At 38.0% G+C, this 12,300-nt stretch overlaps 2 protein-coding genes across 2 annotated transcripts; both read left to right on the forward strand.

The window, feature by feature from the left end:
* Window positions 1–5,192: 5,192 nt before the first annotated feature.
* LOC119995836 (ATP synthase subunit alpha, chloroplastic-like) lies at window positions 5,193–5,561 on the forward strand. The gene has a single exon (XM_038842291.1). It carries the CDS (start codon window positions 5,193–5,195, stop codon window positions 5,559–5,561), a length of 369 nt encoding a protein of 122 aa, XP_038698219.1.
* An 888-nt stretch (window positions 5,562–6,449) lies between these two features.
* Window positions 6,450–12,145, forward strand: LOC119996223 (aspartate--tRNA ligase 2, cytoplasmic-like). The gene is made up of 10 exons (XM_038842779.1): window positions 6,450–7,131; window positions 7,470–7,580; window positions 7,832–7,945; window positions 8,371–8,661; window positions 8,755–8,865; window positions 9,097–9,150; window positions 9,759–9,838; window positions 9,934–10,049; window positions 10,483–10,597; window positions 11,797–12,145. Exons 1-10 carry the CDS (start codon window positions 6,604–6,606, stop codon window positions 11,921–11,923), a joined length of 1,647 nt encoding a protein of 548 aa, XP_038698707.1. The 5' UTR covers window positions 6,450–6,603; the 3' UTR covers window positions 11,924–12,145.
* Window positions 12,146–12,300: the final 155 nt, after the last annotated feature.

A 12,300-nucleotide genomic window follows, 5' to 3' on the forward strand; every position in this document is an offset into this window, starting at 1 on the left:
ACATGAATCTGCCCATCATAGTCGGCCCCCTAATGAGTTTCATTCTCATTGGGTTCCACCATGTCATCCACCACGATGTTAGGATATACGTTCAGAATGTCAAGTATAACAACTTAACAAGCATATTGTGGACACACTTCTTCCACACATTGATTGTCATGTGTCCGCTAAGACCCGGATTAACATCAAACTGCTTAGAAACAACACTAAAAAGAATCTCCAGCTTCTGTGTAGGGGCCTTAGCAACCTTTGTCAAGAATGTTAGTTGCTCAACAAGCTCAAACTTTCCAGTTCCCCTCCAACCACGAGTAATGACAATCTCTTTGAATTTCTTGTTAACTATGACTCAAGAAATTTTATTGGGATCCTTCATAAATTGCTTATTCATGATCTTATATTTCTTGCTCAACATATGTTTGGTGTAAATTTATAAGGGACTTTTGGAGGCCGGTACACTAGATTATACTTAATTGTAAAAAAGTACAATCACTAAAACATCCTTTTAAAAAAGTACACTGGGGATCATCTTTTACCAAAATAACCTCAATTTTGATTTTCTCTCTCCACGAATTGTGATACAATAGTGATACTTTTAAATAGAAGATCCAATTTAGTGTTCAATTTATATTTTTGGCTCATAAAATGATGATATAAATGTTAGAACGTAAATTTGATAGCATTACATGTCTTTCTGGTTCAGTTATGTCATTTTAGTGGATTTTTGATGTTCGTGATATTATAGTGATACATCTCTGCAGCTGTAAATGTTTTTCCAAAACGAGCAAGAGATGTACAAACCAAGAAAAGAAAACCAAGAAAGGAAAAGTAATTAGGAAGAAGAAGTATGCATATTGGTTCAATTGTATCATTTTAATTAATTTTTTGTGTTCGTGATACTATAGTGATACATCTCTGCACTTGTAAATGTTTTTTCAAAACGAACAAGAGAGGTAACCAAGAAAAGAAAATCAAGAAAGGAAAAGTAGTTAGGAAGATGAAGTATGCATACTAGTTTTGATGATGTCTAAAACAGGTCTACCCTATCAGACAAATCAGCCAAGTCAGACTGAGCTGGAATAACTAATTTCTCCTTTGTTGGTACGTGATCTCTTCCTTCCTTCCTGCACAAGAAGCGAACGTAAGCTTCGGTAGGGCCCCGAGGGTGTACTCGGGGGGACCTCTCCGACGCTCAAGTCAGTACAGTACTAAACTTGGGAGGATGGCTCGTTGCTTCGAGCGTTGCCTCTTGCTCAGTAAGTATTTTAGAGTGCAGGAGTTAGATTGCTTACCTGAGGGCAGAGGTTCCCCTTTTATATGAGTTTGAAGTGTTTGAGTTGTAGTAGGAGTCAGACTCTCTCTCATTGGTTTTCCAGAGGGTTTCTCGGATGGTAAATTCTATCTGTATCCCTCTCCAAAGGGGAGTAGGACTCTATCTAGAATTGGCGTCCTATGAGGACTCTTCATCAGTTGAACTTCGTGCGTACATGCTTCTGTAGTACGGTTATCGAAGTGCGGTCTTCGGTCTGATAGTGCAGAGGTATACACTTCGGTCGAGAACCGAAGTGTACCCTTCGGTACGTCACCCATATTGTCCTCACTGGAACTTATTCTGCCACGTGGCTTTCTCCCATTAGTGGGGGTATTTTGGGAATATCAAGTTTCATCATTTTAGTGGTTTTTTGGTGTTGGTGATACTACGGTGATACTATAGTGATACATCTCTGCAAAAAACGAACCAGAGTCCAGATCTGCAAAAAAACAAAGCACAACCCAGATTGAACAACGAAGCATAGTCCAGATCTGTCAAAAACGAAGCAGAGCAACTCGACGCAGTGCAGATTGAGAAACGACGAAGAAGGAGATGAAGAGAGGAGAAACTCGGCCAAAAACGGAGAAGTAGACAGCGAAGAACCAGATCGAGAACCAGAAGAAGAAGAAGAAGAAGAAGAAGAAGAAGAAGAAGAAGAATGAGAGAAAGAAGGAGATAACTTTTAGTAGAGAAGAATGAGAGAAAGAGAGGACACACTAGAGTTGGATAGTTGGAGGGAGAAGAAGAAGAAGAAGAAGAAGAAAGAGGAGGGTATTGTAGGTATAAACTAAAAAATATCTTAAGTCAGATGACCAAATTACTCTTAAATTGCACTTTTTTTACAATTTTAAAAATGTCCATGACCTTTTTACAATTAAGTTGTCTAAAGTGCTCTTACTGCCAATTGTCCCAATTTATAATGATCAAAAAGTGGTGTAAATATAATATTTTTATGGTGTGTAGATAAAATTATCCAAGATTTAATTTTAACAACAAAACAAAAGCTCCATTCATGTTCAAAATGAGGAAAATGAAGATGTATTTAAAATTTAAAATATGTAATAATTTATTTTTCTTTTATTTTAAGTATTATTGAACACGTTCCTTGAATTGTGGAAGAACAACTATATACTTCACTACTTCTATACTTTTATATTATGATAAAATACATAATTGTCAGCAAAATTGTTTCTTTTTTGTTTTTCAAATCTAAAGAATTCTTCTTAAGTTCTACGTAGGTCATCAAGTCAACATTGTATAAAAAGGGATGAAATAGCCATTTTCTAATAATGGACTCAAATCATTTTCTTGACACGAGTGTTCTATATCGAAAACAATTTCTTCCTACACTTCATTTTTATTTTTAAACCATTTTTTATTAACATGGTAGTAGAAAAAGTACATGCTGCATCTGGACTTCAAATGATTTAATTTTCAACAACATATATGGGGTGTGTTTAGTAGAGCGATTGTATAGATTTTCAATGTTAGCGAAAAAACTAAGGAAAAAAATTGAGCTTAAAGCTGTGGATTATGGTGTGAGGTGAAACCTATCTATTTCCGATAGGAGCAGTTGACAATTGAATCCAATTTTTCCCATTATTTTCGTATCCGTAATAGTGCGAAAAGAAGGCCCGACTCCAAGTTGTTCGATTGTTCAAGAATAATGGCGTTGAGTTTATCAACCCTTTGCCTTAGAATGAGTCAGTTCTATTTCTCGATGGGGGGCAAAGTGACCGACACCAAAGTGTGTGTGTACTTACCCCAAGTGTAGGGTATCGTCAAGTAATAAACCGGTGAGTTCGGTATCGATCCACGAGGAAGCAATGCAAATTTGAAGTGAATGATATGCAAATGACTAGCTAACACTAATAAACACAATGAATATCAAATAAATGCAAGTAAAAGAAATGGGCCGAATGACTCGGTAGCATGATCGATTTTGTAATCAAAGTAAGCACAAATTGGATTTAAAACAATTAATTAAAAACCTAGTCTCTAATCCGTCCCGGTGGTTACTCGGTTCTCATACTCAAGGTATCATTGCAAACACACACAACCATACACAATGCATTGTGTGATACTATCAATCATGCATATGCAAAGAGAATTGGGATATAAGACTTCAATTCATACATGTAGGCCATCGGGTCTCTTAATCTACGATGAACGCAAAGGGATAAACACCTAATATTATGGATTAATGTTCCCCCTTGGGGCTCGGCTTGGCTAACACCCTAGTTTCACACTCAAAGATCAATTAACCATAACTCTCCCATGCACATTCCTAAATTAACCCAAAACTCCGTCATCAATACACATAATTAATAGCTATGCAATGGAAAACTCAATTAATTAAGGAAATCATGCAATGGGTTTAACAATTCTCAATCAAACACATTAGATGCAATCCCTAGACTAGACAATCCAAGAATACAATCAAATATGTCATTCTCATATATCCACTCACACAACTATCACGAAATTAAAAGAGAAGAATCGAAGCTACGATTCTTTGAACATACCTTGAGTAATCGAAACCTTGCATCCACCTTTCGGGATTAGAAACTAGAGAAGAGAACTACCCACTCATGATTGTTGCAATAAACATCCAATCTATTGTCATCTAAATCAGAGTTTATACAAAATCAAGAGAAGGCACCAAAAACAACAAAGAAAACTTAGAGAGAGAAACTAGATCTACACAACTCCTATGGTGGCTTCCTCTTGGAGAAGTCAATGAATAATATGGAAGCCAACCAAATCTTAGGGTTTTCTTCTCTTTTTTTCAATAGAAAATACCTAACTACCCTTATAAAATCGTTTCCCATTGGTTACATACATGATTTACCCCAAATGCCCTTGAAATTTCGGTGCAGAAAATTACAGATTCGCCGTAGGTGTCCGGACGGGTGTCCAAAAAGTGCTCCAACTTGCCCGAACAAGGTCTGATTCCAAGCTCTTGTGATTTCCACCATTGGATCTTTTTCCATCTTCAAATCTCGACCTTCAATTACATGTGCAAATCTTGGCCATTGAATGAATAGATCATTAAATCTCAATCTTGCAATATGTAGCCGTTGCACTTGCATTATTTTCCAAGTCTAGCTTTGCAAGATTTGAGTTGTCATGTGCACTTGCAGCCATCTTTGACCATTTGATTAAACTTGCACCAAATCTTGACCTTGGTATCTCCAACAATTTTGTCATCTTTGACCATTTGATCAAACTTGCACCAAATCTTGGCATTGGTATCTCCAACAATTTCCTTTTAAATGTGTAGCAACTTGCAGCCATCTTTGACTCCAAAAATCAAGTAAGATCTTCTTTTAAGTCAAAAATTGCAAGCAAGAATGTTGTCTTATGCACAACCATTGGATTCACCTTTAAATGATCATCTTAACCCTTCAAGTCTTGTTGTAATCCAATCCATTCATAATTCAAAACAATTCAATCTCGGCCATAGATTAGTGTACCGTTAGAGCTTGTTGTCTTCAAGAATATCTTCATAATCTAAGTCCCGACACCTCACAGCAAAAAGTGCCCAAAAAGTGCTCCAACTTGCCCAATTCAGTCATTTAAGCCCGATTTCCTGCAGAACCAACGGGAAACATGTATAAGGGTAAAATTACTTTATTTAAACACAAATGAATTACTATAAGCACTAGAACCTCCTAATTAGATAGTATTAGGACCTCAAAATAGAGGTCCGGTCACAAAGGAAGGGATAAAACTCAGCGGTAGAGTGTCACCTTGACGTGGTGGAAGTCATCAGTTCGAGCCTGATTATCCCTAACCCCAATGAAAGAACTAACTAATTAGTCCTTGTATTGTAGGCATTATTTATTTTTTTTTTGAATAAAAAAATAATAATTAAGTACTCATGGTAACCATTCGAGCTGACGAAATTAGTAATATTATCCGTGAACGTATTGAACAATATAATAGAGAAGTAAAGATTGTAAATATCGGTACTGTACTTCAAGTAGGCGACGGCATCGCTCGTATTTATGGTCTTGATGAAGTAATGGCGGGTGAATTAGTAGAATTTGAAGAGGGTACAATCTGCATTGCTCTTAATTTGGAATCAAATAATGTTGGTGTTGTATTAATGGGTGATGGTTTAATGATAGAAGAGGGAGGCTCTGTAAAAGCAATAGGAAGAATTGCTCAGATACCAGTGAGTGAGGCTTATTTGGGTAGTGTTATAAATGCCCTGGCTAAACCTATTGATGGTCGAGGTGAAATCTGAAATTTAATGACTACTTATAGGCTGGCTACTTCTAGCTTTTATAGTGGCCCTTCCACTTTTGTGTAGTTGTAGTTTGTATTGGTACTGAATGAATATACCAAACAAAGGCGAGCAGTATAATTCTCCGGCCTGGGAAAAGCAGCGAACTCTAGAAGCTAGGGCGTTGTTCACCTTTTGACACGAACACTATTCAGTTCTCAGCGAAAACCCGCCTTAGAGATTGAACGTCGACTTATCTTATTGCCGTTCAATCTAAGACAGCGCGGATAGCTTGTAGTGAACAGCCCCCTTATGAAACCGACCGAAAGCAGCCTTTGGTACTTAAGTAGTTAAGGTTTTGAACCCTTGCAACTATGATAGAAAGCCGTTTGCTTGTTGCCAAACCCTTCGCCTTTCTTTTGAATCAAAGTAGGTCGCGACTGTTCGATAAATGAGCTCGGAAGAGAACTCGACAGTGAGATCCAGAGAAGAGATCGAGAGGGAAAGAATATAAATATCCCACTTCCAATCCCGGTTCAGCAAAGAAGTCAATTAGCAAGACGGCCAGAAATCATCCCTCGCCTGATAACGGATGTTGACAACAAAATCTTTCTCATAAATACTTTTAAAAATATAAATTATTTTTTTATGTTATACGAGATTAAAAAATGTTAAGTAAAACAAATTTATGTTTTTATATGTGCAATGGGTCCCACGTTTTAAAAAAAATAAAAATGTTAAATCTTGTTATTGTACTGTGGATCCCACAGAGCTTCTTTTACACAGCGGATCCGGATCCGCTGGCGGGGCTGCACCGTTTGGTGCAGCGGGTAAGTCATCTGTGGGTTTTTAACATACCAAGCACTTCAGCCCAAGTCATATGTAATTTAAGGCCCAGGAGTCAAGGGGTTCTGCACTAGTAGGGCCTGCGTATGGTTACTTTTATCCCCGGCACCAGTTCTGCGAATGCTGTTGCAGTGTTGCGCATCAGTGACTGACCCGAAAGCAGTTCCTTTGTTAGGGTTATTGCAGAGGAAGAAAGTTGCTCTTGGTTCGAAAGCAAATGTCGTCGGAGATCCCCCTATCAGGTGCCCAGCACCCACAAGTAGAGGAAGAGTCCTCGAAATCAACCAGTAAGAAAGCCGCGAAAAAAGAAGCCGCCAAGCAGGAGAAGTTGCGCCGTCAGCAGGAAAGGGAGTTGGCCACAGCCACCTATTCTATATCAGCCGAAGATGATAACGATCCACTCGCTGCCAACTACGGCTATGTCCCGCTCACCGACCTGCAGTCCAAAGAAGAGGTCAACATTCGAAAATGGACGGAGGTCGGCGCCCTTGTGGAACAACTTAAGGATCAGCACGTGCTTATTCGGGCCCGAGCCCAGACAATCCGCCCCGTGAGCAAGAACATAGCCTTTGTGGTCGTCAGAGAGAAAGGTTTAACTGTGCAGTGCGTTGTCACCGCACAGCCTGACGTGGTCAGCCGACAGATGGTGAAGTTTGTGGCCAGCTTGAGCCGGGAGTCGATCGTCAACGTCGAAGGAGTGGTCTCTGTCCCCAATGATCCAATCAGGAGTACCACACAGCAGCAGGTATCAGCTATTTTCATTCCAAGAATAGATTTGCGTGTCATTTGTTTGACGTGATTGTCTATGGTTTCAAACTTGTATAAATCTGCTTCCAAGAAATCTATCATCCTTGTGATTCGATGGACTTTGTGTCTGATACAAATGAAATCTGTGGTGGGAAGCGTACATTAGCTATCCACTCAATGGAAAACCATGCAGAAAATTTCTAGAATTTTATTAAATTTAAATTGGGTAAATCCGTAAGAGTGTCGGATTGCTGGGTATATATGAAGATATTAACTTAAATAAATAAATTGAAAGCGCACTACGTCCTAAAAGTGCAAAATTTTGGTTTTTGGCAGGTAGAAGTTAAAGTCAGGAAATTATATTGCATTAACAAGGCTCTTCCAACCCTGCCTATTAACATTGAGGATGCTGCACGAAGTGAAACTGAAATAGAAAGGGCTTTGCAGGTACTAATAAGATATCTATCTGAGACATAAGCACGTTCATGGAAAAAAAGGGGGGAGGGGGTACTTTTCAGCCCCTCGCTCTTTGTACATGTATATGTGTGTTGACCTTGTTCTTTCCCTCCAACAATGCTGTGGGTAGGTACTGCTTAATTAACTACAATTCTTGTTCTTTCTGTCTTTTGAATTGCATTGCCAAAGATCTATTTTATGTCCGTATCACGCACACCTAGTTGCTTATTTAAACGGTGCAGGCTGGAGAACAACTTGTTCGTGTCAATCAGGATACACGCCTAAATTATAGAGTTCTTGATATGCGGACTCCTGCTAACCAAGGGATTTTCCGTATTCAGTCTCAAGTCGGCAATGTTAGTATTGTATACAACTCTACCACTAGGCCACATGATCACCTATAGTATTGTTATCATTATCCTAATTATTAATTTTATTCTGTCTTTTTTTTTGGTCTGTGGGCGAGGAATAGATGCTACTGCTTTTGCCCTTCCTTGCCTTAATATTGTCATTGTTGTCATTATGCTGTATAATAATTTTTCCTGCATTTTCACTTCTGCGCTGTCAGTATACTGGAGGTTTTCGTCGCTGGAACACTAACTCCTTTCAATGTTGCTTACATTTATGATTTTTATTTGTGTGATTAATATTGCCAGTATTTACATCATGATTTCTGACTCTCCTTTTGTATTTAAGTTTTGTCAGGTTTGCGACATTTGGTAATAATCTAACAATGCTAAGCTGAATGTTCTTATTTTAAATGTGTTGCATCAACTTGCAGATCTTTAGGCAATTCTTGCTATCAGAAGGATTTGTTGAAATTCATACACCTAAATTGATAGCAGGCTCTAGTGAAGGTGGTGCATCAGTCTTTAAACTAGACTACAAAGGGAAACCCGCATGCCTTGCACAATCACCCCAGCTTCACAAGCAGATGGCTATTTGTGGTGATTTTGGGCGTGTTTTCGAGATAGGTCCTGTTTTCAGAGCAGAGGATTCATACACACACAGGCATTTGTGCGAGTTCACAGGTCTTGATGTTGAAATGGAGATAAAGAATCACTACTCTGAGGCACGATTCGATAATTGGGTTTGCTTGTCTTGAGCCAGAGAGTTGAGTATTTTTTTCTAGCTTTGTCTTGAGATGCTGAGTGTTGTCATACAGGTGATGGATATGGTGGACCGTTTGTTTGTGACAATGTTTGACGCTTTGAATGAGAATTGCAACAAGGAACTTGAAGCTGTAGGGAGGCAATATCCATTTGAGCCGTTGAAGGTAATGATTATGAGCACCCGGTTGTACTGGATTGTATCGAGATTATGAATTTCCAAGTACTTGCAATGTTATTGACATGCAGCGTGTTTGACATGTGTGAATTTGAGATTATGAATTTCCAAGTACTTGTCTAGCTCAAGAATCAAATATATGTACCTCTGCTAAAGTTGCTAAGGATATTGAAGATCCTCCTATGTTGAATCTAATCATTGACTTTCATTGAATGCACAGTACTTGAGACAAACTCTACGACTTCGATTTGAAGAAGGGATTCAAATGCTCAAGGTAAGAGAATAGTTTTGCTCAATAGCATCTCTAATTTAGAAAATAATTGTGAACAGTCTGATTTTGAAAAATAGAAAGTGTTAATGAGCCCATTACCATCTGAATTTGTTGTCATCATGCGTTGTACTTCTCTTGTATGTCATATCCTTATCCAGTTATCCATGCTTTATAAGTTCTGGTAAAAAAATGAGAAAAAAGAAAAGTCTTAAGGCAAGTGCTCAAGTGAGAAAAGGGAACCATATGTATCAGCACTGTGCAAACAGATTAGAGGAAGAGGGTTTCGTTTCCTCTTGTTTTATATATGGTGACTAAAGGGAACCAAAAGAAGCCTCGTGGTATTTTGAAAGGACCTCTATACCTAAATCGGCAGCATTGCTCCCATGGCTCTGTAATTTGGTGCCAACTTTATATTTTTTTCCCATTAAAAAAAGTTTGGTGCCAACTGTAGACTTTGGAGTATGGGTACTCTGGTTTTTTCATCTAATGAGTCTTGTGTTTTTGCTCTTTGAAATTGATTGTGCCATATTGATTGAAGGTCAAGTTGCAAGGCTTGTTTATTATAATTTGCTTTTTTGTTGGTTTTCGTGAGAAGGTTTTTGTGTCTGCAGGATGCAGGTGTAGAAATTGACCCGTATGACGACCTAAACACTGAAGCAGAGAGAAAACTGGGACAGCTTGTTCTTGAGAAGTAAACATACTGCCTAACTTTGAGTTTCTGTTTCATTTAATATTCAATGTTTTAATTATGTAAATGTAGAGAACCATTTTTGCTTCTGGTTGTAGGTATGGCACTGAGTTCTACATACTTCACCGCTATCCTTTGGCTGTCAGGCCATTCTATACAATGCCTTGCTATGATGATGTGAAGTACAGTAACTCATTTGATGTTTTTATTCGAGGTACGAGATTAATTATTCTTTTCCTATTGATAGGTCATTGATATTTGAATGTCTTGCCTCACTCGGAAGAACTCTTGCTTCCCATTCATTATGGGGAATGTTGTTCCATTGTTCTTTTGTTGATTATTTTTTTCGGACCACACTTTCCTGTACATGTCCTAACTTAAGATACTTAATGGGAGGTCTCGTATTGAAGTATTAGCTGGTATACATTTTCCTTTTGTGGCTCCAGTCTGGTACTTATTACCATTTTCTCTTTTGCCTGTTAGATCCAGATCCTCTCTCTTCTCTCTCTCTCTCTCAACCTTTATGGGGTGGAGGTCTGGGTGTTGAGTGGCTGTGACATATTGCATATTCTGTCATCTCTTGGGTATAACCGTATAAATAACATGCTATATCGACTGGAGTTTATTGGTCTGTCCTTTTTATTTAGGTGAGGAGATAATTTCAGGAGCTCAGCGTGTCCATTTGCCAGATTTCTTGACAGAGCGTGCACAGGCTTGTGATATTGATGTCTCGACCATATCAACGTATCTTGATTCTTTCAGGTACTTATATCTTACAGTATTCCCACTCATACTACCAAAAGCAGCAACTCCTGATGGAGTGGTTACTCTGTTAGATTTACTTCTTTAATCTACTTCTACTCTTCAGAAGCGCTGTTCATATTGTTGTGATGGTTCTCCTGAAAAACTGTCACTTGAAAAAGAATTCTAAAAGTTTAAAATGTATGAGAAAGAGTGGGAATGCATACTATTTGAGTTCTGACTGTGATTAAGTCTTTTTGTTTCATGTTTCTGGGGCCATATCTTGTTCTTTTTTGTTTATTATGGATTTTGTTTACAGTTCTGCATGATTGATAATGTCTTTATAGGTTAGTCATCTAACGACGGTTCTTTATAGCTTAGTTCAGGTGATATGACGCCAATTTTAATACAGTAAAAGAACCAATGAATTGAAGAAACCAATCATTTTTTTTGCTCCAAATTGTTGACTATCAGGGAATTGGAGAACCTTTGACAAATTGGAAACTTCTGTACCTGTTCTTGTTGAGAATATCTGCTCCACTTTAAAGCTTTGGTGTACTAATAACAATCTTCTTGAAGCTATTTGTTTAGCTTCCGTGTAATCTTGATGCATCTTCTTGGTGCCTTTTGATTATTTTGAATAAAATTTTTATCCATTCAAGAAAATAAAAAAATGGTGTAACTAGTATTTTTAAAAATAAAAACAAAATTTATGAACATAAAACATCAATATAATTATCATCCCACCGCTTTTTAAATGTATTTTGTTGGTCTAGAAACTTTCTTTTGTTAGTTCTGTTAGAAAATGACAATGGTGTGGAACCTGGAACAGTTGGAAAGTTTCAGGTAGCTTAATATTTTCCAGCTGCCCCTACCTTAACCAGCTAATGGTGGTTGTGTCACAATCGCAACCGAGTAATTTTATACCACAGTTATTGGGCAGAGTTGATTGTGGTGCTGTGGATCGGCCATTATTGTTGAGTAGAAGCTTGTTCGGTGTTGGTGGATGCTTTTAGGGTAGTTGCTGTGATCGTGTCTATTTGACCCTGAGGGAATGAAGGGAAAGAAAAAAAAACCATTTTACCTGATTCTTGCGGATTGCAGAGATGAAATCTTCCTTTTTTCACTCTTTACAAGCACTCTAAATATGTCAATAATGCTGAAGTAACTGGATTTATTTGTCTATGATTTAATATAATTCTTGAATTTACCTTTCACAGATATGGTGCACCGCCACATGGTGGATTTGGGGTAGGGTTGGAGCGTGTGGTGATGCTATTTTGTGGTTTGAATAACATCCGCAAGACATCATTATTCCCCCGAGACCCACTTAGGATTGCCCCATGATTGTTGTTCCAGCTCTTGGGTTCTACGTTCTTCATTGATATTTTTTATTTGATGTTCAAAACTCAAAAATCTCTGATCCCGTATCTTCATTGAGATTTTTTATTTGACACCTTGCTCCTTGCGGCAGGTAGCTTTGATTCTGTTAATGTTTATTTATTTATTTTGCATGTAGTAGTCAAGTAGCAATGTGTATAATTGAAACCAAAATTGTAGTGTTATGTATTTGGAGGAGTTCCCTTCTTTGTTTTCGTTATGTGGTTGTCATCTTTCCTCGCTTTTCGTTCCCTTCAAATTAAAACCTTTGCAAAATATTAGGTTGTGTTGATTTTAAGAGTAAGATTACATGGGTTAGCCAGACATTTTACACGTTGATTTTG

This window comes from Tripterygium wilfordii, chromosome 4 (genome assembly GCF_013401445.1).
Source record: "Tripterygium wilfordii isolate XIE 37 chromosome 4, ASM1340144v1, whole genome shotgun sequence".
NCBI classification, from domain to species: Eukaryota; Viridiplantae; Streptophyta; class Magnoliopsida; order Celastrales; family Celastraceae; genus Tripterygium; species Tripterygium wilfordii.

What these genes read in the sequence shown, in the direction of transcription:
- LOC119995836 (XM_038842291.1), top strand. Translation starts at nt 5,193, where the DNA reads ATGGTAACCATTCGAGCTGACGAAATTAGTAATATTATCCGTGAACGT.
- LOC119996223 (XM_038842779.1), top strand. Translation starts at nt 6,604, where the DNA reads ATGTCGTCGGAGATCCCCCTATCAGGTGCCCAGCACCCACAAGTAGAG. An exon ending in AAGGGATTCAAATGCTCAAG is followed by an intron (nt 9,151 to 9,758) that starts GTAAGAGAATAG and finishes TTGTGTCTGCAG; the next exon opens with GATGCAGGTGTAGAAATTGA. An exon ending in ATTTGATGTTTTTATTCGAG is followed by an intron (nt 10,050 to 10,482) that starts GTACGAGATTAA and finishes CTTTTTATTTAG; the next exon opens with GTGAGGAGATAATTTCAGGA.